The 27,774-nt window shown below is 56.2% G+C and overlaps 1 protein-coding gene and 1 long non-coding RNA gene across 4 annotated transcripts; one reads left to right on the top strand and one right to left on the bottom strand.

Annotated features, from left to right (window-relative positions):
• Nucleotides 1–46: 46 nt before the first annotated feature.
• On the bottom strand, nt 47–3,697 carry LOC147583729 (uncharacterized). The gene is made up of 2 exons (XR_015248499.1): nt 3,306–3,697; nt 47–537 (listed from the first exon to the last, which is right to left on the bottom strand). It is a non-coding gene; the product is annotated as an uncharacterized LOC147583729 (long non-coding RNA).
• A 349-nt stretch (nt 3,698–4,046) lies between these two features.
• PKN1 (protein kinase N1) lies at nt 4,047–27,774 on the top strand. Of its 3 annotated transcripts, none has more exons than XM_086698858.1 (22): nt 4,047–4,274; nt 8,618–8,921; nt 10,844–10,995; nt 12,122–12,248; nt 15,552–15,697; nt 15,960–16,173; nt 16,960–17,154; nt 19,125–19,234; nt 19,330–19,473; nt 21,287–21,362; nt 21,447–21,588; nt 21,679–21,772; nt 23,648–23,727; nt 23,804–23,879; nt 23,962–24,053; nt 25,461–25,637; nt 25,856–25,918; nt 26,039–26,115; nt 26,338–26,480; nt 26,829–26,936; nt 27,015–27,095; nt 27,494–27,774. In XM_086698858.1, exons 1-22 carry the CDS (start codon nt 4,254–4,256, stop codon nt 27,695–27,697), a joined length of 2,826 nt encoding a protein of 941 aa, XP_086554984.1. In that variant the 5' UTR covers nt 4,047–4,253; the 3' UTR covers nt 27,698–27,774. The 3 variants fall into 3 exon arrangements, with proteins under 3 accessions (XP_086554984.1, XP_086554982.1, XP_086554983.1); XM_086698856.1 differs by lacking the exon at nt 4,047–4,274 and adding an exon at nt 5,268–5,339; XM_086698857.1 differs by lacking the exon at nt 4,047–4,274 and adding an exon at nt 7,426–7,621.

The raw sequence follows: 27,774 nt of genomic DNA, 5'->3' as shown, positions 1-27,774 counted from the left end.
TAGTTTCACTTTCTGTTCTTCAGTAATGGATACAAGCAATATCAAATTGTATCATTTTTTTTCTGCTTGCTTTTTTTTTTTTTTTAATTCCCCCTCCAACCCAATGGTTTTTTGAGTTTAGCCTTGTTGATACGTTTACTCTTTCTGGTGCCAGATGAATCTACTCCCCTCTCTTTTTCTGGCCCCTGCTGGAGGAGACTTGGTTTGCAAAGAGCCTTATCTTTTGAGAAACAATCCTTAGTCCCTCCCCTGCTAAGAATCCGTCAGTGGCTCCCACAATCCTCAGGGTCAAGCTTGAACTCCAGAGATGTGCTGGAACCCCTCCATCCCCACCATCTGCAGCATCTGGAGACTGCCCCCCACTTCAGGTTCGTCAGCAAGAAAAACTCCAGCCATACCCCATCATGCTCTGTTTGTTCAACCATCTGTTCACCCAGCAGCTACTTACTGAGCCCTTTCCACACTCTAGACACTGTTGTAGGAGCCAGGGACTCAGCAGAGGACAAGACAGACAATGATCCTTGGGGAGCTGACATCCTGGTTGAGGCAGACAAGTAAAAAAAATAGAGTTGTATTTACTAAAATTTGCAAGGAAGAAAAATTGAGCTGCTTGAGGATAAGAATTTGGTAGAGATGGGGTGGGGCCTGTTTTAGGCAGAGATGCAATCAGGGAGGATTTCTCTAAGAAGGCAACATTTGAGGGGCGCCTGGGTGGCTCGGTCGGTTGAGCATCCGACTTCGGCTCAGGTCATGATCTCACGGTCCGTGAGTTCGAGCCCCGCGTCGGGCTCTGTGCTGACAGCTCAGAGCCTGGAGCCTGTTTCGGATTCTGTGTCTCCCTCTCTCTCTGCTCCTCCCCTGTTCATGCTCTGTCTCTCTCTGTCTCAAAAATAAATAAACGTTAAAAAAATTAAAAAAAAAAAAAGAAGGCAACATTTGAGCGAAAATGGAAATGAAGTGAAGAAGAGAGAATGCGGAGAAGGGAAAGCATTGCAGGCAGAGAGACAACAAGTACAAAGGCCCTGAGGTTGGAATAGGCGGGGTTTTTGTTTTGAGGAGCGGTGAGGAGGCCACATGGCCAGAGGGGCAGGAGCGAGGGGAGCAGAGTGGGAGATCGGGGGAGAAGTCAGGACATGCCAGGTTCTCCCTCGCCCACCTCTAGGGCTTTGTCCCTGCTGTTCCTTCAATCAGACACCCTTTTCCTCTTTATCTACTTTGCAGTTTCCTAATTGGTCCCTCAATGTCAGCCCTTCTGCCTCTTCCACAGTAGTCCTGGGATACCTTTCTCCTGACACCCGACACCCTGTCCACTCACTCATTCGGCAAAGACTCATTGAGAATAGGCCAACTGCTGGGCAATTTCAGAGGCGTGACAGTTAAATAAAATAGGGCTGTATTTTATAATAAATACAACAGGGCTTGGAAAGGTCTCTCAAGGAGGTGGCATTTCAACAGAGACCTAAATGATCAGAAGAGGCCCGTCTTGGGGAGATATGATGAAAGGGCACTCCAGACACTGGCTAGTGCAAAGGCCCTGCAGTTGGAAGTAAAGTGAGAATATCTGAGGAACAGAGGGAAAGCCAGCGCTGTTGGATGGGGATGAGGGGAGCGGAGGAGGTACCTCTGGACAAGTGAGCAGAGGCCATACAAGACTGCCTTGTAGACCAGGTGAGGGGCGGATGTGTTTCCTAAGGCCTCCAAAGAACCAGGAACAGGTTGTCCAGCAGGCAGAGGTGGGGAATGGGGTGTGATTTAGGGTTCCTGAGGCCCCAGAGAAGACTGGAGAGGGGCCAAGAGCAGCTGCGGGGACGTGCCAGTATAGTTATCGTATTCGATTGAGATTGCACAGTAAGTCCCTCGGTCTCGTTGTTTCAAGCCTGCATGCGACTCTGTTTACAGTGCCACCAAAGTCCCCAGCGGGCATCGATAAATACTCACTGAATAAATGAATGCTGGGAGTTAGGAGTGAGAATTTGGCAGGGTTCCCCAGCTCTATCCAGGGAGGGAGTCTGGGACCTGGCAGGCAGCAGAAAGCCCATCCCTGGACACAGTAGCCCAGTCCCTGGGCCAGCCTGGAGCCTAGCTTTGCCACATCCTCTCCATCTGTGAAATAGTTGCGCTGAAGAATTAGAAGAAGACAGGGCAAAGTCTATAGACATCCCAGCTCCAGAGCTGGGGACTTTCCTGACACCCCACACTGTGTCCACTCACTCTTTCCACAAAGATGGAGTGCGCCTAGGCCAAATGCTGGGCAATTTCGGAGAGGAGTGACAGTTTAAATAAAGAAAACAGGGCCATGTTTATATATGACAGGGCATGGAAAGGTCTCTCAGAGGAGGTGACATTTAAATGGACACCTAAATGATCAGAAAAGCCTTGGGGAGATGTGTGCCTCAGTTTCCTCATCTGTAAATTGGGAGCAAAAGAACTACCTCAAAGCATTCTTTAAAAAAAATTTTTTTTAAACAATATTTATTTGGGAGAGAGAGAAAGAAAGAGAGAGAGTGGGGGAGGGGCAGAGAGAGAGGGAGACACAGAATCCAAAGCAGGCTCCAGGATCCGAGCTGTCAGCACAGAGCCTGACATGGGGCTCAATTTCACAAACAGGGAGATCGTGACCTGAGCCGAATTGGGATGCTTAACCAAATAAGCCACCCAGGCGCCCCTCAAAACGCTCTTTAATTCAATTGACAAATGAACGAGGGACAGCCAGGAGGCTGGTATGGATGGACTAGTGCGCAAGGGGAAGAGATACAGGGAGAGAGAAAAGGGAAGGTGAAGGAGGTGAATCGTGTAGGGCCCGTGGTCTTTGGGTAGGACTTAGGCTTCTACTATAAAGACAGTGGGAGCCATGGAGGGATCTAGGCAGAGGAGGGAGGTGACCACACTCAGGTGTTCACAGGCGTTCTTAGACTGTTGTTTAGGCTGTGATGGGGAAAATAAACTAGGAGGTAAAGGGTGAAGCTGGGAGACCTGAGAGGAGGCTACTGCACTGGTCCAGATGAGCAATGAGACCGGATCAGGTAGGTGGGGGCTGAGGAAGGGGTGAGAAGTGGGCGGATTCTGGATCGGTGTCATTCTCCTCCTCTTCCTTCTTTTTCTTTCTCCGTTAAAACACCCCAAATTAAAAAAAAAAAAAAAAAAAAAAGAGGAAAGAAAACATCTCTCCCTGGTCTCTAGGTAACCAAAGTATCCTCAGCCCTCGGCGTTTTGGCTGATCCCCGGAGGGCGCTAATGTTCAGGCTCAGTCGCCAGGGAGCGCTCCCCGCCCTGAGCCCCAAGGGACCAAGGTTTGGCTCACTCACCGGGTTTCCAAGGGAGTGCGGGGTCGGCCTCGAGCCAAGCTGCACGCTCTAGAGACTCCAGAGACCCTGGAGAAGCTCCGAAGAGACCTCCACTCTCCTCCGCTTGGGCACGGGCCTGCTGCATTTATGGAACGCCACCTGCATGCAACAGCTCTGAAGAAGAGTACGGTCTACATTTTACAGCGGGGAAGACTGAGGCTCAGCAGCCACAGAATCCTTCGGGCCCACAGCGAGTCAGTTGTAACAACGGCAATAACATTAAGCATGACAGCCGCTAACGTTTATTAAGCGCTTACTGTGTTCTCAACACTTGGCACGCACGGTCTCAATTTCATCAACACCGAGGGGTGGGTAGGGTAAATCCCACTTCACAGATGAGGCGCTCTTTGGACGTGGGGACCAGGATGGTCCTTCCCAGGAGCCCCGAGCTTGCGAACGAGGGGGGAGATGAATTGTTTTTGTGTTTAGAGGGGTCCCGGGAGGCTCAAAGGCCTCTGCCAACCCCCGCCTTAACGTGGCTCAGTCTTTTCTTCGGGTTCCCGCGCGCTCAGATGGGGGACACCTGGGCAGGGTGAGGATGCAGAAAGAGGCAAGGGCGGGGGGGGAGCAGACGGGGTGAATTCGGCCGGGAACGGGGACCGCCCTGCAGCCGAGACCCCGCAGCCCCGGGGGCCGCCGGGAGCCGCGCCCCCTCGGCCCCGCCCCCTCCCCGGGCGCAGACCTCGGCGGTCACGTGACCCGGCCCGGCGGCCGCTGGGGCCGGAGGGCGCGGCGCGCGGACGCGGCGGCCTGGCCAGGCGGGGCCCGAGCGGAGCAGGCCGGAGCGGGCCGCGCGCTGGCGGGGGCTCGCGCCGCGCCCGCCCCTTCCCCGCCCCGCGCGGGGCGCACGCGCGCTCCTCCTGTTGCCCCTCCCTCCGCGCGGGGACCCCTGGCGGGCGGCGCGAGGACATGGCCAGCGACGCCGTGCAGGTAGGCGCACCTGCGTCCGCAGCCGCCGGGCGGCCGGCCAGCGCCGGGGACCCCCCGCCCGCGCGTTGCCGGGGCCCCCCGGGGCCCGGGAGGCCAAGGTAGGGGCCTCCCGAGGGCCCGGCGCCCCCTCCCTGGGACGACACCGTGGAACCAGCACGGTCCCCCTTTCGGCAGGTGAAGGTACGCACCGAGGGGAGCGGGGAGGTCCGGAAGGCCCCCGCCGCACCCCTAAGCTCCTCCCCTCCCTGAGCATTAGAAGGGGCGCGGCGGAGGCTCTCGTTCGAACGTCTGTGGCTGGCTGTGCGTCCCGGTGCCTGTCGCCCCCGTCACTCAACTAGGCACTCCCTTCCCCCCCCCCCCCCCCCCCCCCCAGCATTCAGTTCCCGGCAGGTGCGGCTCCACCTGGGGCAGGTGCCTGGCGCAGTGGCCCGGAGGGGAGAAGGCCGTTCGGTCGGTGCCCCTCCCCCAGCACAACAAAGCTCTGGCGGCCCCCCGCCTCCAGACGGAGCTTTATGATGGTCCCGACGCCACCCAGATTGGCACCTGTTGGCGGAAGTGCCCGAGTCACCTCATTAGATTGAGGAATGGGGGATCCACATGGCCACCCTCAAGACTGCCTGGTGGAACCTCATCCCCGGCTGGGGATTCTCTTGTACCTAGAACCCAACCCGGGCATGGGTGGCAGGGCTGGGTCACCCTTCCCGCACATGCAAACACACACAGATTGGCACCGACCTGCCACCCAGCCAGGTTCTCCATGTGCCACCTTGTGAATATCACAGCCTTGGACTCACCTTCCACATCTGTGACAAGCAAGGCCAGGGTGACTTCTGACTTTGGTTCAGAATCTGAGGCACATCCTCTGCCTCTGGCACCCTCATTAGTGCCTCAAAATCCCTCTTTTGTCCTGTGGTTGCTGTGTAACTGGGTTTTCGTCTCCTTCTGCACCTGCCCCCATCCCCTCTGTGTCTCCCCCATGATCCCCTGTCCCCCACCCCAGTCCTGCTGATGGCCTGTCAGCCTTGCCGCGGAGCTGGGCGTATCTGGTGTTGCCGATCACATAAGGTCAGACCTTGGGGCCGGGGTGGGCCGGGGTTTCTGCCTCTACCCGCAGCCCTGGGAGGGCTGTGTAGGAACCCCCTGGCGCATGCATGCACTTGGCATGTAGCAAACACGACCTGAGAGGAGGCTGTGAGTCCTGGAATGAGGCTGGGCCTGTGCTGTGGTCCCCCCTGCCATCTCTTGCCCAGTTTCTTACCCCCTCCTGGTCATCCCTTTCTTGTGCCTGCTTGGGCCTGCCACCCTGTCACTCTGTCTGTCCCGACGTGTGCCTGTCTGTCCTGTGTCCGGCAAACGGATGTCCTGTCCAGATTCCGGAAACGCCCAAAGCATTGAAATCTCCGGATGTGAGGGTCTAGGTCCCTGGCTGCTCTGGGAAGGCGGGGCAGGGAGGGAGGATTCTGGGAAGTGGACCCTCTGGACCTGGGTGTCCTGTGCCTTGGTGGGAGGCGGGGGAGCAGGGCTTCTCCAAGGCTGGGCCAGGCTTCTGATTCATGGGTTTGCCTTGCTGGCCCACAGGTGACCTCTGCCCTCTGGGTAGGAGTGAGTCACTCAAGGGAAGAGAACCCAGGAGGCTGGACCTCCCTCCTTCCCTCCCTGCTCTGCGTACTCTCAGGCCTCAGCTTCTGTTCCTCTGTGCCTGGGCTTTCCCCATTTGAGCTGGCCTGGATCTTCGCAGTACCCTGCTCTGCCTGCTAGGGATGGGATGGGGCTGGGTGGTGGGCGGGGACTGGTAGCCAGCCGGTAGTATTAGGTGAACTTGGGTTTAAATTCCAGCGCTGTCACTTTCTCACTGTATGTCCTGGATCCACTGCCTTTGCCTCTCTGAGCTGTGGTTTTGCCACCAGAAACAATGGGCCTAAAAGGGCATTCACTGTCCAAAGGGAGAGGTGTAGATGAGCCTGTGCTCTGCAGGTGGGGCTGCTGGGAAAGCCTTACTGGGGAACATGGTCAGCAGCCCAGGGTGTGAGTCTGTGTCCTTTAACGCAGGGTTTCTCAGTCTCAGCACTTTTGACGTTTGGCGCTGAATCATTCTTTGAGGTGGGGGCTGCCCTGTGCAGGGAAGGATGTGGAGCAGGCTCCCTGGTCTCAACCCAGTAGATGCCAGGAGCACACCCTCCCCACCCCCAGCTGGGACAACCCAGAATGTTTCTGGATGTCGCCGAACGCCCCTGGAGATGTGTGTGGGGTTAACCCCCCGCCCCCCGATCTGCTGCTGTCATCTCTCTGAGCCTCAGTTTCCTCAGGATTAATGTGAGGGATGGGTAGGCTGGCGAGAGTGATACTCTTGGCATGCATAAACCCTCCCTGGGGGCAGCTGCCCTCCAGGTTGGCTGGGAGCCAAGGAAGACTTTGCTTATCTCTGAAATGGGTTCTCCCGGTGGGGGTTCTCACATATTGCGAGGCCTGCCACTTAGCTGGTGATCAGATTCTGGGCACTCCCGTTTTAAATCCCAGCCCTTACTCCTGCTGGCTGTGGGACCTTGGGGACAAGTTATGTCACCACTCCAGGCCTCAGTTTCCTTGTCTTGAAAATGGGGTGATAATAGCACCCCACTCGTGGACTCACATTAGTTGACCTAGGTGGAGCTTGTAATAACTGCTCTTATTATTAAGTCATACTTGGCCTTCAGTGGGCTGCTGGTTTGTGGGTACCATCACCCCAGAGCTCCAGCACTGGCTTCTCATGATGTGGGTTTCAGGGAGGTGGCGTGGCCGGGCCCTAGCTGTGGTCACAGCAATTGGCGACCAAATTGAGAGGAAGCCGGAAGTCGGGACAGCCTGCATCTGCAGGAAGGGGGCTGGCCCATAGAAGCACTCGTATATCGGGCATGTGCACATCAGCGTCCGTGGGGTAGGCACAGGGGTGTGCACACACTTGCCTGCCTGTGTTCTGTGCACACTCCTGTAGGTACATGAGAGGGTGTATACACCCCAGTCGGCCCCTGGAGCCTGTATACACCCAAGGGAGCCTGGTCTCCATGTCTACACTAATGGGCATGTGAGGTGCATGCACACCTTAGCAAGTCCTAGGACAAAGAGCGAGGGCCCTCCCTGGTTGTCTCCTGAGAAGCAGGCTTAGTCCTAGGGGAGGCGATGAGGAAAAGGTCCTCTACATGCCCCAGAGCCCTGGAGCTGGCCCCACGCAGGGGATGCTGGGAGCTGGCAGGAAAGAGGAAGTGGCGGTCAGGAGGCCCTAGCAGGGCTGAGGTTCAGGAAGAGGGCGGGGCCCTCAGCCCAGACCCAGGATGGCGCAGGCCAGTCCCCCTTTGGACCAGGAGCTGGAGGTGGGGGCTGGGGTTGGGGTGGGGGGCAAAGAGGACCCCATTGACACCGGCCGGAGGCCCTGCCCTTGGGACCTCTTGATTTTGGACCAAGAGGAGACGGGTCCCTGGCCTGGGAGTTTTCTGTTTTGAAGATGAAAATATGTGGGGCTTTTTGAGGCTCCCAGGCCAGGATAGAGGAGGAAGGAGCCGGGGCGCTGCTCTTTGGGGTCCAGGTGTAGAGGACGAGAGGAAGGGAGACAGGGCTTGTCCCAGGACCTCCCAGTTTGAGGACACAGCAGGGGAAAGATGGGGTTTGTCCCCAGGATGTCGTTTGGAAGGAGGGAAGAGGAGGCCTGCCCTTGGCACTTCCCAGTTTGAGGGCATCACAGAGAGGAAAAGGGGCCTGCTCTCCAGATCTCAAGGCCATTGTTTTTGGGGGGGGGGGGGGCGGCAGCAGAGGCCTGCCCTTGATACTTGTTTGAGGAGCAGCAGAGGGAAGATGGGGCCTGCCCTGGGGACCTAGTTTTAGGGACAGCAGAGGGGAGTTGGGGTCTACCCTTGGAACCTCCTAGTTTAGGGGGGCAGCAGAAGGGAGAAGGGGTCTGCCCTCCGGACCTTGTTTGTGGGGGGGCAGTGGGAGGTAGGGCCTGAACCTGGGGACCTTCGAGTTTGGGGGGGAACACACTGGTGGGGTAATGGGGCCTGTGCTCCCGAATCCCGGTGCATAAGGAATAGATGAAAGGAGATAAGACTGTACTTACTTATGGGGTCCCCTAGTCGGAGGGGACAGAGAAGGAAAAAGGTCCTGCCCTTGGGACCTCACAGTTTGGGGGAATCGGGAAGCGGGGACAGGGCCTTGTCTCACCTCCCAGTTTGGGGGCTCAGAGTATGCGGAGCAGGCCGGGTCTCGGAAGTCCCAGGCCCAGCTGGCCAAGTGCCGCGTGCACCGTGGGGTGGGGTCTCCCCCTCCCCCCCCTCCCCCCCCTCCCCCTACTGACCACGCTCCGTCTCCTGCAGAGTGAGCCGCGCAGCTGGTCCCTGCTGGAGCAGCTGGGCCTGGCAGGTGCGGACCTGGCGGCCCCGGGGGTGCAGCAGCAGCTGGAGCTGGAGCGGGAGCGGCTGCGGAAAGAGATCCGCAAGGAGCTGAAGCTGAAGGAGGGCGCCGAGAACCTGCGGCGGGCCACCACCGACCTGGGCCGCAGCCTGGGCCCCGTGGAGCTGCTGCTGCGCGGCTCCTCGCGCCGCCTGGACCTGCTGCACCAGCAGCTGCAGGAGCTGCACGCCCACGTGGTGCTGCCCGACCCTGCGGCCGCCGCCCGAGGTGAGCTGGGGGCTTCTCCGGAGGGGGCGGGCTTGCGGGGAGGTGGGGGGGGGGCTCCGCTGCCAGGGGCCCGCCCCGGGTCTCCCAGAGCCAGGCTGGCCCGGTGTGCACGGGAGTCCCGGGGAGACACACCGGCGCGTGACAGCCTCCGGCCTTGGCCTCGGATCCCAACGAACACCCAAACCGGCCCCCAGGGCAGGGTCCTGCCCAGGCGCACCGCCACCCGACCTACACGGGGTCACGTGAATATCTGAAGACTCACACAGTTGTACCAACATCCGGACAACACCCAGAGATGCTTTAAAAATTTTCTTTAGTTTTTGTTTCTTTAAAAAACTCTCGGGGCTCCTGGGTGGCTCAGTCAGTTAGGCTTCTGACTTGGGCTCAGGTCACGATCTCACAGTTCGTGAGTCGGAGCCCCGCGGTCGCATGGGGCTCTGTGCGGACAGCTGGGAGCCTGGAGCCGCTTGGATCCTGTGTCTCCCTCTGTCTTTCTGTCCCTCCCCTGCTCGCACTCTCTCTCTCTCAAAAATAAACATAAAAAAAATAACAAAATAAAAATTTTTTATTTGTGGTCAAAAAACACACAACATAAAATTTATCATTTTTTAAAAAAGCGTTATTTATTTGTTTTGAGAGAGGAACAGAGCATGCGAGTGGGGGAGGGGCTGAGAGAGAGGCAGGGAGAGGATCCCAAGCAGGCTCAGCACAGACAGTGCAGATCCCAACACGGGGCTCGGACCCATGAGCCGTGAGAGCATGACCTGAGCTGAAATCTGGAGTCAGACGCTTCACCGATTGAGCCACCCAGATGCCCCTAAAAGTTATCATTTTTAAGCATACAGTAGATTCACATTGTCGTGCAAGGCATTACAGAACTTTTTATCTTGCAGCCAAAGACTCCTTCCACATCACATCAGTAGCCAGAGAGTCTCACACACAGTCAACACCAGCACCCAGATGACACTCAAGGACCCAGGCACTATCGTGTGAACACCCAGAAACTTCCATACCTCCGCCCAAAGAAGCACACACACAGTCACAGCCACACACAGACAGTATCTAGAGCCTCTTGCACGTGGTTACACCAACCCCCAGAGATTGACACACACAGCTGTCCAACCCTTACAGACATACATTGTCCCATCCACAGCTGGAGACATACACGCACAGTCAGACTAGGCCCGCAGACTCCCCCCACACCTGTACCCCGCCTCGGCCTGTCAGCAGCTGGGGACCGACGTTGTCATGGCAGTGCTCGGAGATAGCTCATCTAACACCCGGCGTCTCCTACGGTCGCATCTGCACCGAAATTCCCCCACCCCCACTCCCAAGTAACACCACCCTCCGGGACTCACACAGAGCCATGCCGGCATCTAGGGACACACGGGTCTGACTGTACCCACAGGCAGAGACAGCCAGTGCAGGCACACCGGCTGGAGATCTGAACGTACCGTTGGGCCAACAGTTAGAAACGTGTGCATTGGGTCACCCCTGCACCCAGACCTCACGCCTGGCGTTTTGCCTAGGTATGGGAGCACGTGAGGAGACGCATACTCAGTCATGCCAACACCCTGTGGGCACAGACATAACCACACCTGAGCCCACAGGCTCTCACATAGCTGCGTGAGGAGTGGGGGGCTTCTGTATATAGTTACACCAACACCAAGGACTTATGTACACGTGGACATTTGCCCACGCTCGTTCACACCGGTCTCGTCCCGGTGCTGAGGGGGTTTCCCTGGGCGGGCTGGAGTGGAGGGGCCTTCTAGGCCCTGGCCCCCTTTTCCTCTTTCCCCTGGCCTTGGGGGCAGAACCCAGGCTGGGCAAAGGGTGGATCCTCTCAGCTGGGCAAAGCCTCTTAGGCAGATGGAGGTGAGGGCCGTTGTGACTTTGTCCTCCCCCCCCCGCCCACCTCTTAGATGCCCCTCAGTCTCCTGGTGCAGGTAGCCAGGCCTCCTCGGCCACCAACCTGAGCCGCGTGGCCGGCCTGGAGAAGCAGCTGGCCATCGAGCTGAAGGTGAAGCAGGGGGCAGAAAACATGATCCAGACATACAGCAACGGCAGCACCAAGGTAGGGGCAGCATGCATGCGCACACCCCATGTGCGTGTACACAACCCCCACGTGCGTGCACACCGGTGAGCAGATCCCAGGCTTGGGGGTGGGAACCGCCGTGCCACCTACGTCTATCTGCCCCATGGGAGGCTGGGGCCCTCTGGGTTGGGGACAGAGGGACTGATGGGGGACTTGGAGGCTGGACTGCGGTGTGAGCAGCTTGTAGGGGGCATCTGAGAAACAGGATGACCGTCTCAGATGTCAGACACACGGCAGAGGCTGTGCCCCACACTCAGTCACGCCAGAGACTCGAGGGATGTCCACATCTGGTGGTGTCACTGCTGGTGGCATCTCTGAAATGTACACACATGGTCAGGTCAATACTAACACCTGGAGACACACAGAGTCATGTCAACACTTGGGCACACGTTGGCACTGCCATAACATCTAGAGACGCAGCCGTAATGACACTTGGAGACCCGTGGAGGATGCCCACCACAGCCACCTCTAGACGTAGAGACCTACGCCATCACATAATCCCCAAGGACACACGCATAGGCCAACAGGGCGCCTTGGACACACAGACCCACAGACCATTACATTCACACCCAGAGACTGGAGGTGTCACACAGATTGGAGGTGTCACACCCAGTCCTGGTGTCCCTGGAGTCCCCTTACTGCAGCCTGTCAAACACACCCACCCAGTGACCCTTGGACTCACCCATGTGGCTGCAGTCAGGGCTACGCCCGCCTCAGGGAACACTCACCCACGTGTCTGCCGTGGTGACAGCTGACTCTAATACGGTGCCTCCTGACGCCAGGTGCGGCCCTGAGCCCCACACATAGATGGGCTCCTTCAGTCCTCAGCCCCGTGGTGGTCGCTACTCCCCTCCCTGCAGGGGAGGAAACAGGCCCGGGGAGGCTGAGTGGCTTGCCAGCAGTTACGTGTGTTAGGGGGGCAGAGCCAGGATTCAGACGCCACGGGCCACATCTCCCCTCTTCTCCTGGGAATGCGTGGATGCGCGTGCTGTCCACACATCGCCTCTGTGACACAGTCACCACGGCCCGCACGGGGTGCACAGAGGGCCTGTGGGCAGACCCCCGCTTGCCCAGCCTTCCCCTTACAGCCCATCCCCACCTCCAGGACCGGAAGCTGCTGCTGACGGCCCAGCAGATGCTGCAGGACAGCAAGACCAAGATCGACATCATCCGAATGCAGCTTCGACGGGCGGGCCAGCTGGAGAGCCAGGCAGCCCCCGACGATGCCCAAGGTGAGCCCCTCGCCCCGAGGCACACTAGCCCGCGTCCCACCTTGCAAGAGCTCAGCTCCCGGCCCCGTCAGGGGACCCTTTCTGAGGCAGGGAGGTGGCTGTGGTCACTCACGGTATGACCGGAACCCATTCCTGACCGTCTCTGGGCCGGTTTCCCATTGTGTCCTATGTAGGGTCTGCCCTAGACCAGGTATTAGCAGACTACAGCCCGAGGACTAAATCTGCCACTGCCGTCTTATTTTTGTAAATAAAGTTTTACTGACACACAGCCATGTGCATTCATTTACTATCTCGTGAGGCTGCTTTCGCTCCGCAGGAGCAGAGCTGAGCGGTGGCAACAGAGGCTGTGTGCTCCGCAGAGCTGAAAAGACGGACTCTCTGGTCCTTCGTGAAAAGAAATGGTGGACCCCCGGACTAGGTGGCTGCCTCGTCACGTTGGCCCCCACTGTGTAGCACTGGGGGTGTCCACAGCGTGTGTCTGTGTCCGCGAATGGGTCTGTGTGTGGATGCCCGGGGGTGACTTGAGCTGACTGCCAACCTGAATTTGTGGCAGGGTCTTGATGTGTGCAGGGTGGTAGCTGGGTCTGCGCCACTGATGTGTGTCAGTATTAATGTGACATTGTGGGGACCGGGGGCCGTGTGTGTGTCCTGGTAGCCATGACAGTTTGTGTGTCCCCCGTGTAACAGTGTTAGCTGTTAGTGGGGATTAGTGTGTTCGGGCCGCTGGAACAGAATGCTGTAGACTAGGTGCCTCACAAACAACAGAGATCTGTTGCTCACAGTCCTGGAGGCCCAGAAGTCCAGGATCAAGGTGTCTCGTGAGAGCCCTCTTCTGGGTTCACAGACAGCTCCCTTCCTGCTGTGTGTGTCCTCCTGTGGTGGAGGGGTGGAGGAGCTCTCTGAGGGCCTCTCTTAAGAGGCCACTGCTCCCATTCACGAGGGCTCCGTCCTCATGACCTAATCACTTGCCAAAGGCCCCACCTCCTAACACATAATACCATCACATTACGGGTTAGGTTTCTTTTCTTTTCTTTTCTTTTCTTTTCTTTTCTTTTCTTTTCTTTTCTTTTCTTTTCTTTCTTTCTTTCTTTCTTTCTTTCCTTCTTCCTTCTTTCTTTCTTTCTTTCTTTCTTTCTTTCTTTCTTTCTTTTCTTTCTTTTCTTTCTTTCCTTCCTTCCTTCCTTCCTTCTTCCTTCCTTCCTTGTTTCTTTCTTTCTTTCTTTCTTTCTTTCTTTCTTTCTTTCTTTCTTTCTTTTCTTTCTTTCGTTTTCTATTCTTTCTTTTCTTTCTTTCTTTCTTTCTTTCTTTCTTTCTTTCTTTCTTTCTTTCTTTCTTTCTTTCTTTCTCCTCTCTCTCCCTTTCCCTTTTTCTTCCTTCCTTCCTTCCTTTCATTTTTATAAAAGAGGCAGTTTGAGTGGGGAAGGAACAGAGAGAGAGGGAGAAAGAGAATCCCAAGCAGGCTCCGCACCGCCAGCACAGAGCCTGATGTGAGGCTTGAACCCTCACATGAAACCTTACATGAAACTGTAAGATGACGACCTGAGTCAAAACCAAGAGTTGGTTGCTCAATCAACTGAGCCGCCCAGGCACCCGGGGTAGGGTTTCAATATATGAATTTCAGAGGAACAGAAACATCCAGTCCATAGCAATGGGAATAGATAACTCAGATGACAGAGTGTGGGTGTCGTGTGTATGTCTTTGAGGTAGGGGAGGTGTTAGTGTGATTGCTCATCTGTACTGGGAATACCTACATGGGCTCTCGGTGACAGTGAATGATGGTATGGTCATGTCCCTGTGCCTCTGGGTAGTATTGTAGCCTCGGGTAATGGTACGATCTTGTCCCTGTAAGTGTAAAAGCCCTGGCGACTATCTGGACATGTGTGACAGCAGGCCTGGGGGCAAGAGTGCGGCTGTGTTTGTCAGACAGTGTGCCTGTGACTGCTATGTCTGTGTGGTTGGTGTCTGAGTGCCTGTGAGTGATGGCATGACTCTCTCTGAGTGCCAGGGTCTGAGTCTGGGTCAATATACAAGATAGTGGGACTGTCCTTGGAACCTACACCCATGGAGAGTGTGGTCTTGTGCCTCTGGTGACAGTGTGTCCTTATTGTGCCTGTCCCTGTGCCATTGGGTAACTGTGACCGTCCTTTATTGGGCCATGGCTGTGTCCCTATGACTTCATACTGGGTGTGATACCCAGTCTGTTTCCCTGCAACATTTGTGCCTGTGGGTATTGGTGATGCTGTCCTGCCTGTGTGACAGTGTGATGGCATTTCTTTGCCGTCCCTGTGCCTTACCCATGTGGCAGTGTGATTATGGTTCTCCCTGGGCTGGAGTTAGGGGGCCCCAGGGGTTTTGCCACAGTGTAAATGTGTCCCGTGAGGATGTTTGTGTCTTGTGATCATGTCTCTCTGCCCTGTGACAATATCCCTGTGTGGTGGTGTGGCTGAATCTTTGTGAGAGTGTGTTCTCTGCCTGTGGGTGACCGTGTGCCTACGCTGGTGACAAAGCAATAATGCCACTGTTCCCCTGTGAGTGACAGTGTGGCGATGTCTGTGTGACAGTGCCCTTGCTCTCCCAACTGCATTGTATTTCACCATGTGGATGGTCACATTCGTTTACCCAGACTCCTACTGGAAGAAACGGGGTTATTTCCGATCTTTTGCTCTTAGAAAGAAGGCTTCAGTGAGTAACGATGTACGTATGTCAAGTGCAGAGGTGTTTCTATGGGATAAAGTTCCTGAACTGGGTTTGCTGGATCAAAGGGCCATTACATTTGCAATTTTGATAGGTGTGGGCAAACTGGCGCCCTTGGAAGGCAGTTAGTAAAAGTTACTTTTTTTTTTTTTTAAGTGTCCCTGGGCCTGTGTGATTATCTCCTTCTGGCTATCTTTTTTTTTTTTTTTTTTTTTCCTTCTGGCTATCTAAATGGCCACAGTGTCCCTGTGACCGTCCCTGGGATGCAAGGGGACCCTGCCAACACGTCTGTCCTTTAAGCCTTTGTTGATCGTGTCCCTGTGTACATGACTGTTCCTGTATGACAGCCTAACTCTGTCCCTGGGATGGTGCCTGTGGGTGACCATGTTTGGATGAAAGAGTGATTGCATTTGGGTGGAAGTCTGACTGCCTGCAGGTGACAGTGCGACTGTGGCACGGTCACCCCTTGCTTGGGAAAAACCTGACGCATCTTGGTGGTGGTGTGTCTGTGGCCAGTGCCCGTTCCTGCGGACACCTGCGCATCCAGGGCTGGGGTAGTCGGACCTGGATCCTAGGCTGGCCTCACCATCCGGCGTCCCACGCCCACAGGGAGTGCAGACCTGGGGTCCGTGGAGCTGCGCATTGAGGAGCTGAGGCACCACTTCCGAGTGGAGCACGCGGTGGCCGAGGGTGCCAAGAACGTGCTGCGCCTGCTCAGCGCCGCCAAGGCCCCGGACCGCAAGGCGGTCTGCGAGGTAAGGGGCGGGACTTTGGCGGGGGCGGGGCCCCAGCGAAGGGGCGGGAATTGACCCGTAGGGCCTCCTGCTGTGAGGCTTCAGCAAGGGGCGGGACCTTGGCCAGGGGTGGGGCCTCAGCCGGGGGTGGGGCCTCGTTTTCCCGGAGCCCAGGGGTAGGACCCAGGTGGTTTGAAGGCTAGGGCCAGGTAAGACTTAGCCAGGCTTGGGGAGGCGCATGCCAGGCCCCACCCGTAGCCCCACTCTGTCCCTCCCATTACAGGCCCAGGAGAAGCTGACCGAGTCCAACCAGAAGCTGGGGCTGCTGCGGGAGGCTCTCGAGCGGCGCCTCGGGGAGTTGCCCGCGGACCATCCGAAGGGGCGTCTGCTGCGCGAGGAGCTTGCTGTGGCCTCGTCGGCAGCCTTCAGTGCCCGCCTGGCGGGGCCCTTCCCTCCCACGCACTACAACACCCTGTGCAAGCCCGCGCCACTCACAGGTGGGTCCAGACCTCCCCCACCCAGACCCCGCCACCGCGGCTCCGTATCCTCGACTTCTCCCCAAGCCCTGAGAACCTCAACCTAGATCTCCGCTTTCCCCACGCCTGTACCCCATCCTACTTCATCCTCCATGCGTCCCAGCTCTGTAGCCCGGGTCCCCACTTCCCTAGGCCCCACAGCTCTATGCAGTCGACTTCCGGGCCCCGCTTGTCCTCTGATTCTGGACTCTTGCCCCCATGCCCACCATGTCCCCATCACTACCCCCTCTTACCCGGCCCTGTTTTTCCCTCCAGCCATAGCCCCCCAGTCCAAGTCCCGCAACCCCTCATTCTCAGAACCCTCGGCCCTGAGTCTGCCCCCACCCTGCAAGGCCAGCTAGCTCCTCCCTCCCTAGACCCCTCAGCGGTTACTTCCCCCTTAGATCAGCCCTACCCTAGACCCCTGACCCCTTCTGGGACCTCTGGTCAGCTCCCTGAGTCCTACCCTCGACGCCCTGGTCCAGTCTGGGTCCCATTGCCTCATCGGCCCGTGCCCTAAACCCGTCTTCTGTCGATAACCCCCAGCATCCAGAGCCCCTCCCCAGCCTGGCCTACCCCAGCCTCAGCCCTGCCCCTTCTCCTGTATCTCTCACTTGTGGGCATCCCTGCATCAGACCCCCTGCCCCACCCCCCCACCCCGGTTGTCCCTCACCGACTTCCACCTGTGTGCTGGCCACTTCTGGATATGCCCACTTCGCCTTTGGCCTGTGCCAGATACGGGCGCCTCCTGAGCCTACCCTCCCTCAGGGACCCTGGAGGTGCGTGTGGCAGGCTGCAGGGACCTTCCAGAGACCGTCCCCTGGAGCTCCTCACCCTCGGTGGGGGTGCCTGGCACCCCCGACAGCCGCACCACCTTCCTGAGCCGCCCAGCCCGGGGCCTTTACAGCCGAAGCGGAAGCCTCAGTGGCCGGGGCAGCCTCAAAGTGGAAGCCGAGAACACCAGTGAGTGGGCACTGAGCCTTGGAGGGATGAGATGGGGCAGGGATCCTGGGATGTCACATGCTTGTAACACTTTATTTATTTATTTTGAGAAAGAGACAGAGCACGAGCAGGGGAGGGGCAGAGAGAGAGGGAGACACAGAATCCGAAGCAGGCTCCGGGCTCCGAGCTGTTAGCACAGAGCCCGACGCGGGGCTCGACCCCATGAGCTGTGAGATCATGACCTGAGCCAAAGTCAGACTCTCAACCGACTGAGCCACCCAGGCGCCCCTAGAACTAGCACGTTACCTTCATTAGGGTGGATATTGTTTTAAGAAAAAAAAAGAAAATACAAGTGCTGGGGAGGATGTGGAGAAACTGGAACCCTCGCTCACTACCGTTGGGACTGTAGAGTGCTGCAGGCTCCGTGGAAAGCAGGATGGCAGGTCCTCAAAAAATTAAACATGGCATTACCGTATGACCAGCAACCCCTCTTCTGAGTACACACCCCAAGGAGTTGATCTGTGGACGCTCATGTCCACGGCGGCATTATTCCCGACAGCCAAGTTGTAGAAGCGACACAGGTGTCCGCTGACGGATGAACGGATAAGCAGAATGCGCTGTGTATGTGCCGCGGGGTGGTATTCCACCCCCAAAAGGCAGCCTCAATACTGACACGGGCTACAGCATCGGCGAACCTGAGGGCGTTAAGCTAAGTGAAACAAGCCCGTCACAAAAAGACACGTTCTGTACGATTCCACTTCTCTGAGGTGTCGAGACTAGTCCAGGTCACGGAAATGAAAGAAGGGTGGTTGCCAGTGGCTGGGCGGGAGGGGAGAGCAGAGAATTGTTGTTTCACGGGGACAGAGTTTCAGTGGAGGGAGACGAAAAACATTCTGGAGATGGATGGTGGTGGTAGTCGCACAACAGTGTGAACGGAACGCTTCAAAGTGATTACAGCGGTAAATTTTATGTTATGTGAATTTTACCCCAGTTAAAAAAAAAAAAGGCATCCAAGAAAGTAGGTACAAAAGAAGAAGAATAATGGAGCAAACACCCATGATACCACCACCCAGGTCAAGTCAAGCAATAGAACTCTCTGGAAACCCCCCTTCCCTCTCCCCTCCCATTCTAGCCCCTTCCTCTGTCCAGAGGTAGCTACTCTCCTGATGTGTGGTTATCATTTCCCTGCTTTTCTTTGTAGTTTTAGCACCTATATACACATCTCAAAACAACATAGTTTAACCTTGCCTGGTGTTTGAACTTTACATACACAGAATCATACAGAACGTATTCCATGGTAATGGCTTCTTCCACTTAACATTGTTTGGGAGACTTAGCCATATCATAGCATGAAGCTATAGTTTATTCATTCATTTTAACTCCTGTTTAATAGCCTGTTGTCTTAGACTGAGCTGTAACAAACTGCTGGGGCTTTTTAAAGTAAAAAATAGTAAGAGTTGAATATCAGCTAATAAGACTATACTATAGTTTATATGTTAATTCTCCTCTTAATAGGTATTTCTAGTCTGGGGCCAATGTAAGCGTTACATATGTGCATTTCCCAATGTAAACTGCATGCATTTTTTTAGGGTGAATTCTCAGGAGTATATTGCTGGAAGTTGCATATAGAGTAAAAGTGAATTTGGGTCTTAATAGGTATTTCTAGTCTGGGGCCAATGTAAGCGTTACATATGTGCATTTCCCAATGTAAACTGCATGCATTTTTTTAGGGTGAATTCTCAGGAGTATATTGCTGGAAGTTGCATATAGAGTAAAAACGAATTTGGGTCCCTACCTCACACCATACACAGACATCAACTGGAAGTATATTAAACACCTTAACGTGAAAGGCAGAACCATTAAGCTTTGTCACGATAGCACGGTGAACATGAATGGGGGGAGGAGAGATTTCTTTACTAGGATAGGAGATATGATCCCCCCTACACACACCCCAAACATTTTCTGACACCTTCCCCCACCCCTCATTCCAGGCGAGGTTAGCACTGTGCTCAAGCTGGATAACACAGTGGTGGGGCAGACCTCCTGGAAGCCGTGTGGCCCCAACGCCTGGGACCAGAGCTTCACCCTGGAGCTGGAAAGGGTGAGCTAGGTGGGGGGGATGGCAGGGCCTGGAGGAGGAGGGTTCTGGACCTCAGGCACCCCAAGTGATGGCTCAATTCCTCTCCCTCAATTGAGGCCCGGGAACTGGAGTTGGCTGTGTTCTGGCGGGACCAACGGGGCCTGTGTGCCCTCAAATTCCTGAAGTTGGAGGATTTCTTGGACAACGAGAGGCATGAAGTGCAGCTGGACATGGAACCCCAGGGCTGCCTGGTGGCCGAGGTACAGCCCGACCCCTGAGCACGAGAAACTACTTTCCCACATGCTCCCATTGTCCAGAAGGGAAGAGATGTTTGGGATTCATCTCTGAACCTTGATAGAAAAATGTATGTAATTAGTGACATCAGTGACACAACGTAAGCTGGGGTTGGTTTTGTTCTGAGGGGAAAGGATTGACCAAAAAAAAAAAAAAAATTGCAAAATTTTGCCAAGCCCGAAAAGAAAAGAAAAACCTGGTGATGTGTCAAGGAGATTGCTATCAGAGCCACAGCAGACTAGAGAGAAAGCCCTTCTGCAGTGCTGTTAGGGTTAGGGTCTCAGTCGGGGTACCCCACCCTTGGTGCTGTGGCCAAGTGCGCCCCAGTGGGCCGGATCCTTCTCGGTTTGCGCGGTTGGGTGTTGAGCAGCACCCCTGGTTTGCACCCACAGGAAGCCAGCACCCACCCCCACCCCCAGTTGTGACAATCAAAGATGTCTCCAGACATTGCCAGTGTCCCCTGGGTGAGGGCCCGCGGTCTAATAAATGACATTCCTAGCTGACCCCTTGTGGTGTGAGCCACACCCTGTCCTAAGTGCTTTGCCGGTTTTAACTTGTTAATCCTCACGAAGACCCACTTCAACCCAGTTCAGAAGCGATCCTCCTTAGTCACATCTGAGCGGGGAGAAAACAGAGGCACCGAGTAGGAAAGCCCCTGGCCCTCTCATCAGCCAAAAACTTCCTCAAAAGTGCTTTAAATTTGCCCCTGACACATATACATGTGCCCTGTGTGTGTGGGAATCCGTGCCTCGGTGTGGGAATTCTGACTTGATCTCATAATTGAGGACCGCTGGCGGAAAAGAGCAGGGACCAGGGCTGACTCGAGCGGCAGGGCAGTGAAATTGTTCTTCCGTTAGGGAGACCGGCCAAAACCCAGCGGGTGGCTGGGTGGGTAGCGGGGGTGCGAATTCTGAAGCAGTCCTGCTCGCCCTCGAGGTCTACTTATAGCGTTCTGTTTTGTTTCTCTGCCTCCCCAAAAGCACCAGCCCATAGAACTTTCTACAGTTCTGTGGTCTATGAGCCTACAATAGTCGCATTGTGTGGTAGATGGAAATGCTGTATCCGAGCCCCGTCCAACACAGCAGCCGCCAGCCACGTGAAGCGTGGCTAGCCGGACCAGGGAACCCAAGTTTTAATGTTCCTTTAAATTTTTCCTGAATTTAAATAGCCCTTCATGGCTAGTGGTGACCATATCGGACACGCATAAGGTCACACGGTTCTGTGACTTTTAGCGCCTTACTAGAAGATGCAACCAGAGTTGGGAGAATGGCGCCAGACCGGCGGCTCCCCCACATGGGTGGCACCGGCATCCCCTGGAGAGCTTGTTAACACACGGACTGCTGGGCCCCTCCCCCGTGTTTCTGATTCAGTGGGTCCAGGTGGGGGGCCCAAGAATCTGCATTTCCGGCAGATTCCCCAGGTGATGCTGCTGGTCCGGGACCACACTTGGGGAATCAGGACACTCGAGGACGTAGGACCTTGCTGGAGCTGAGTGTGCGTCTTGTTGGGTCAGACCCCCCCTCTGCACCCCTGGAGGAGGGTTTGGTTGCCTGCTTCTTGGCTTTCCAAGATGGGGTTTCAGGAGGTAGCCCTGCCAGGCCATGGATTGTTTTTTTAGCCCCTTAGTACCTTATAACTTCTTAATACTCTGTGTTTGGATGTGGGGCCGCAGTGATCAGAACCCCCAAAACATATGGGTGTGCACACCTCCTCTCCTAAGGGCTTCCCCCTGTGCCTAGAGGTGGGGGCAGGTTCTCACCCACTGGCCCCTCTCCCCAGGTTACCTTCCACAACCCTGTCATTGAGAGGATACCCCGGCTCCGAAGGCAGAAGAAAATTTTCTCCAAGCAACAAGGTGAGGAGGGGGTGAGCAAGGCAGAGGAGAGGCCAGGGGTCCCGGGAGTATCATGAAGGGTGACGCCTGCCCCCATCCCTCCAGGGAAAACATTTCAGCGCGCTAGGCAGATGAACATCGATGTTGCCACCTGGGTGCGGCTGCTTCGAAGGCTCATTCCCAATGCCACGGCCACGGGTACCTTCAGCCCTGGGGCCTCTCCGGGACCTGAGGCCCGGTCCACAGGGTAAGGAGGGAGGTCCTTGGGGTCTAGGCTGTCCCTGGTTGCTTGGCAGGGTGCTGGGTCCCAGACAAACCCTCCTCCCGTGTTCTACAGCGATATATCTGTGGAGAAGCTGAACCTTGGGGCTGACTTGGATAGTTTGCCCCAGAAGAGTCCTCTGGGCCCTCCTTCCAGCCCGTCGAGCCTGGTGAGTGTCCCACTCATTTCCCCCTGGGCCTGGCTTAGGCAGCTTCAAAGATTCCTCCTCCGGGCCTCTTTCCCAGCTCAAGGCCCAGAGACCACCGGGAACTTGCCTGGGTCACACATCTCTTCTAGAAGCAGGGTCCCACTCTCTATTCCTGAATAAAAACATGAGCTCAGGAGCCAGGCCACCTGGGTTCTTGTCCCTGCTCTGCTATTTATCAGCTGTGTGACCCACAGCAAGTTGCTTCGCCTTGCTGTGCTCTGTGCACTGGCCTGTAAACCAAGCACGTTTAAGACTCAAGTCAAGGACAGAAGTCAAGATAGCGGTTTTCTCTGGTTGTGGGGGGGAGGCGATTATTGATAGGAGGGAGATACAAGGGAGCCCGTCAAGGTCATGGTGATGTTGTGGGTCTTAATCTCGGGCAGAGATCAGCACAGTTTTTCCATAAAGGGCCATTGCAGAAAGCAGCCACACATGATACATCCATACACCAACGGGCGTGGCTGGATCCTGGCACAACGTCACTGATGGACACTGAAGCTTGAATGTCATATCACTTCCACAGATCACAAAATGTCACTCTCCTTTTGATTCTCCACCCCCCCCCCCTTTAAAAACGTCAAAGCTATTCTTAGCTCACAGATGGTGCAAAACATGATTTACCCACCCCCGGTCTGGGTGCCACGCACCCAGGTGGACACGTGTGTGTAAGAGCTGGCTCCCTTGAGTGCATTTTACACGTTGCCTAAAAAAAAGAAGAATAACATATGCTTCTGGATTATATTTATAATAATAATATAATGACAGGCACCATGAGATGAGTTTGGCAAAACAAAATCCAAAAGTTTCATACCACCAAATGCTGGGCAGGAGGCGGGGGAACAGGCAGTCAGTGGGAGGCTCGCAAATTGTTGCACCTCGGGAGGGCATAGCCGGCTGAGCTAAAAATGGGACATCGTCTCGACCCAAGAGTTCCAATCCTGGACGTGCACACATGTGCGCATCCCGGAAGTTCACTGCGGCAGCTTTTTGTGTGGGCAGAAGTGAAAACGTCAGAGTCCGTTTGTAGGAGCCAGTGCTAAATAAATGACAGGTTGGAATAGTACGTGGCTGTGACATATGTGCAGTGGCGTAGAATAGCTTCTAAGACAGGTTGTCCGGTAGGAACGTCCGGATTAGGATATTGTCAGTCGTGGGAGCCAGGAAAATGGAGCCTCTACCATCAACGTTTGCTTGTAGAAAATCTGTCTAGAAAGGCACTCAGGAAATCCCTTCATGGTGGCTGGTTCCGGGGAGGGGGGCTGGGGCACGAGAGGCCGGTGTTTCCCACCACACACCTATCCGTGCTGATTGGATTTTTACAGCCGTGTCTGCAGTGGAGGATGATGAACCGGTAGTAACATGTTCCCATTTGCAGTATTGATCTTGACTCTTTCCAAAGTTCCATGCACACGTGGGGTAAAGAATTAAGTGGCTCCCAGGGCACATACCCATCAAGGCAATAAGTAGGCAAAATGATAAAATGTATTTACGGCATGAAAAAAAGCAGCGAAAGGGGACGGGGAGTATGTGTGTCTCGGGGAGGGAGGTTCTGTGAGTTGTCTGATATGCTGAGCAGCTGACCATCTGCGAAGGTGACATCCCGATAAATGCCCGGAGGCAAGGGAGGAGCTGTGCAGATGCTGGTGGGGAAGAGAGGACTCCCCACCCTGGTTGGAAGGAATAGTCTGGGCAAAGGACTTGAGCTGGTGTGTGCACAGGACAGTGTGGCAGGAGGGGAGTGAGAATGGGGGCGAGCGGGAGGAGAGGCGACGTCAGAGAGGTGACTAGAGTGCAGTTATATTATGGGGTGCCTCTGACCCCCTGTCTCTGCTGCAGAGCTCCCCGATCCAGGAAACTACCACCACTCCCGAGCTGCCTTCAGAGACCCAGGAGACCCCAGGCCCCGCCCTGTGCAGGTGACACCCCTCCCCCACTCCCCACCTGCCACCCCTGCCTGCCGTCCTTGTCCCCACCATTGTCTTCTCTCCACAGCCCTCTGAGGAAGTCACCCCTGACCCTCGAGGATTTCAAATTCCTGGCAGTGCTGGGCCGGGGTCACTTTGGGAAGGTGAGGCAGGGGGCAAGGAGTTGAGGGAACTGGGGGTTCCCGGGCTGGCCACGAAGGTCCTCGCTGTCCACTGTGGTTCCAGGTGCTGCTCTCTGAGTTCCGGCCCAGCGGGGAGCTGTTCGCCATCAAGGCTTTGAAGAAAGGCGACATTGTGGCCCGAGATGAGGTGGAAAGGTGGGGAACCAGCTGGGGCCCTCTGAGAACCTTGGTCTCTTCTTCTGGGAAGTGGGAGACAGAGCAGTCCCCTCTTTGGAGCTGCTGTGACAGTGATTTATAACAGCCACTTATTACTAAGCCAGCACTTAAGATGTTAACAACTCTTAGAAAGTGCCCACTGTGCGCTTTATGTCCAATAACCCATGACAGTCCTATGCGGTAAATATTACTGTTCCCCTTCTGCCGATAACAGAGAGGTCGAGCAAGTTGCCCAAGGTCACAAAGCCAGTAAGCAACAGGTCAGGGATTCAAACCTAGGGACTCGGACTTTTAAGCCCGCACTCCTTTTTTTTTTTTTTTTTTTTTTTTTTTTAAATGTTTGTTTCTTTATTTTGAGAGAGATTGGGAGAGAAAGGGGAATTCCAAGCAGGCTCCACACTCAGTGTGAAGGCCCAATGCGAGGCTCGATCTCACGACCATGAGATCATGACCTGAGCAGAAATCAAGAGTCAGATGCTTAACTGACTGAGTCACCCAAGCACCCTTGAAGGCTGTACTCTTAATGGCACCATTACACTGCGCCTGCTTTGGGGTTAGGGCCCTGGGTCCAAATCCCAACTCTGCCACCAATTTGCTTAGAGGCCTGGGAGAAGTCACTTTGCTCTTCTGATCCCCAGCCTCCCCATGTATAAAAGGGGGGTAATGATGCCTTTCTTGCAGGGTTGTCAGGTAGATTAAGTGAGGGAATGCATCTAGAGCATTCTACACAGTATCTGCTCCCCCTGTAAAAATGCCCAAGAGAGACCCTGATTGTCCCTAATCTTCCTGACATTTTTTTTTTTTTTGTTAATCAGGAACCCAACTCAGACAGCCTTAAGCAAAAGAGGAATTTATTGCTCTGGATCAGAAAAGTGTAGGGGTGTGTTGCCTTCAGGCATGGCTGTATCCAGTTGCTCAGATGACGTCTCGCTATCCTCTTTCCTCTTTGTGGGCTTTGCTTGCAGTCATTTCACTGGGGGCAGAGAGAGCCCCCTACCACAGCAATTTAAGGTTCATCTACCAGTTTTAGCCCTTCTTCCTTAATAATTCCAGCAGAAATCCTGAGGTTGAGCCCCACTAGCTTGGCTCGACCATTCCCGAACCAATTCCTGGCCAGGAAAATGGGGTGCTCCAATTAGCCCACACTGGCTGTTCCCTAAAGGGATGTCTGGCAGGGCGGGGGGGGGGCGCTGTTACTAGGATGATAGATGGATTCTGGGTGCTTGTTTGGCCGCTGAGGTTCAGAAATATTAAGCAACTTGCCTCAGGTTGCACAGCCATTCGAGGCCCCCAGCAAATAGGTGATGGCTGAGGACTCCGGGGAGTGTGGGGCTTGGGGGTGGGGGGCTGCTGTGGTCTCTGACCCCTGCCTGCAACCCTGCCCAGCCTGATGTGCGAGAAGCGGATCTTGGCGGCGGTGACCAGAGCAGCACATCCCTTCCTGGTGAACCTGTTCGGCTGTTTCCAGACGCCAGAGCACGTGTGCTTCGTGATGGAGTACTCAGCCGGCGGGGATCTGATGCTGCACATCCACAGTGACGTGTTCTCTGAGCCCCGCGCTGTGTGAGCCCCCCGCCCCCACCCCGCGCCCCGCCCCCCGCCCCCGGAGAGGCTGTGGCGGCCCTCTTCCTACCCTCCACCCTTTGGCCCCTGCCTTCTTCCCCCAACCTCCTGGAGTTCTGGGGAGCTGGGGGGGCTTTGGGGGACGTGAGAGCCGGGTTTCTGTGGCCTGCCTTCCTTGCCGGGAGGCCTGGCCCCGTCACAGGATCTTCTCTCTGCAGCTTTTATTCGGCCTGTGTGGTGCTGGGGCTGCAGTTCCTGCACGAACACAAGATCGTCTACAGGTGTGTGCCCGTGTGTGCGTGTGCTCCTGTACACACGCTCTGCCCACGGGGGGCCCTCAGGCTTCAGGCAGGGCCCAGACCCCCACTCATCCCTCTTTACGTCCCCCCAACCCATCACAGGGACCTGAAGTTGGACAATTTGCTCCTGGACACCGAGGGCTATGTCAAGATCGCAGACTTTGGCCTCTGCAAGGAGGGTGAGGGGCGGGGCTGGGATTTGAAGGGCTGGCCTTTGGGGATTAGACAGAGTGGGGAGGGAATGGCGTCCCCAACCCCACCTGGGCCACCCCCAACCCTAACGCTGGGGTGGGGCTGACTGGCTAGGCCACCCCATGCTGGGCCGGGCTGGGCTACCGCTGGGACCCCCACCCGTAGCTGGGACCCCCACCCGAAACCTCATGTGGCCCTACTGCCCCCAGGGATGGGCTATGGGGACCGGACCAGCACATTTTGTGGGACCCCGGAGTTCCTGGCACCTGAGGTGCTGACAGACACATCTTACACGAGGGCTGTGGACTGGTGGGGGCTGGGTGTGCTGCTCTACGAGATGCTGGTTGGAGAGGTGAGGCCCCAGGCTGCTCCCACCCTGCCTGACTCTGGGATCACACTGGGAACTGCTTATGCCTGGGGGGGGGGGGGGGGAGGAGGGGGGGATGGGGAAGAGGGAGGAGCGGGGGGAAGGGGGAGGGGGGAGCGGGGGAGGGCCGGTGGGGAATCATACTGTGCCTGCATGTGCTGTGTGATGGGGGCAGGTGGCTTTGCCTCCCTAGCCTCAATTTCTGCGTCTCTAAAATGGGGTACTTACCTTCCCACATCAGTCAGCCCCCAGAAGTAGCTGGGAGTAGAGGGCTCAGGTGGGGCTGGGAGCCAGAGGAGGGGCCTAATTCACCCTGGCTCTCCCTGTCCCCAGTCCCCGTTCCCAGGGGACGACGAGGAGGAGGTATTTGACAGCATAGTCAACGATGAGGTTCGCTACCCACGCTTCCTGTCGGCCGAAGCCATTGGCATCATGCGCAGGGTGAGGAGCCCCCGACTTGGGCCTGGGGAGGGGCTCTGGGGCCGGGACGGGGAGGACTGACACCTCTCCTCCCCCCAGCTGCTGCGGAGGAATCCAGAGCGGAGGTTGGGGTCCAGCGAGAGGGACGCAGAGGATGTGAAAAAGCAGCCCTTCTTTCGGGTAAGGTCCCCCCAAGTGCCTGGCCAACCCTCCCCCCACCAGAGACCTGGTCAACCTGGTCACCCCGTCCCCCAGGGCCTAGTCATTTCTCCCGTACCAAGACCTAGTCACTTCACCTCCAACATTGTCACCTCCGTCCCCCCCCCCCACTCCCACTGACCCTCCTACACGCACATCTGCGTGAACCCAGGCTTCCTCTCCCCCACCCCCGGGCTCCCCATGCTCACACTGTGACCCTTATTGGGCTGCCAGTAAGGATCACATTTTATCCCTCTATCTTATGACTCCTAATGTCAATCCCCCAGATGCAGGGCTGGTCAGGGCACAGGGGCTGGTCGCTCGGGCAGTCTGCTCCCCAGCCTCTCCTGCTGACTTCTGTCTCTCCTCCGCCCCTGCAGACACTGGGCTGGGACACTCTGCTGGCCCGGCGCTTGCCACCTCCCTTCGTGCCCACGCTGTCAGGCCGCACGGATGTCAGCAACTTCGATGAGGAATTCACAGGGGAGGCCCCCACGCTGAGCCCGCCCCGCGACGCGCGGCCCCTCACGGCCACTGAGCAGGCAGCCTTCCGGGACTTCGACTTCGTGGCCGGGGGCTGCTAGCCCTCTCCCCTGCCCCTGCCCTGACCAAGCTCTTAGTAGTTTTTAAAAAGGCCTTTGGGGTTTGCCCCACCCACGCA

The sequence above is a fragment of the Puma concolor genome, chromosome A2 (genome assembly GCF_028749965.1).
Source record: "Puma concolor isolate L17-30 chromosome A2, mPumCon1.1.hap2, whole genome shotgun sequence".
NCBI classification, from domain to species: domain Eukaryota; kingdom Metazoa; phylum Chordata; class Mammalia; order Carnivora; family Felidae; genus Puma; species Puma concolor.
The sequence above is the reverse complement of the archived record's forward strand: the minus strand, read 5'-3'. Positions and strand labels throughout refer to the sequence as shown.

Coding starts and splice junctions, on each gene's coding strand:
- PKN1 (XM_086698856.1), top strand. CDS start 5,283: ATGGCCTGTCAGCCTTGCCGCGGAGCTGGGCGTATCTGGTGTTGCCGA. Junction 25,638..25,855: donor TTCTCTGAGCCCCGCGCTGT/GTGAGCCCCCCG, acceptor TTCTCTCTGCAG/CTTTTATTCGGCCTGTGTGG. Junction 25,919..26,038: donor GAACACAAGATCGTCTACAG/GTGTGTGCCCGT, acceptor AACCCATCACAG/GGACCTGAAGTTGGACAATT.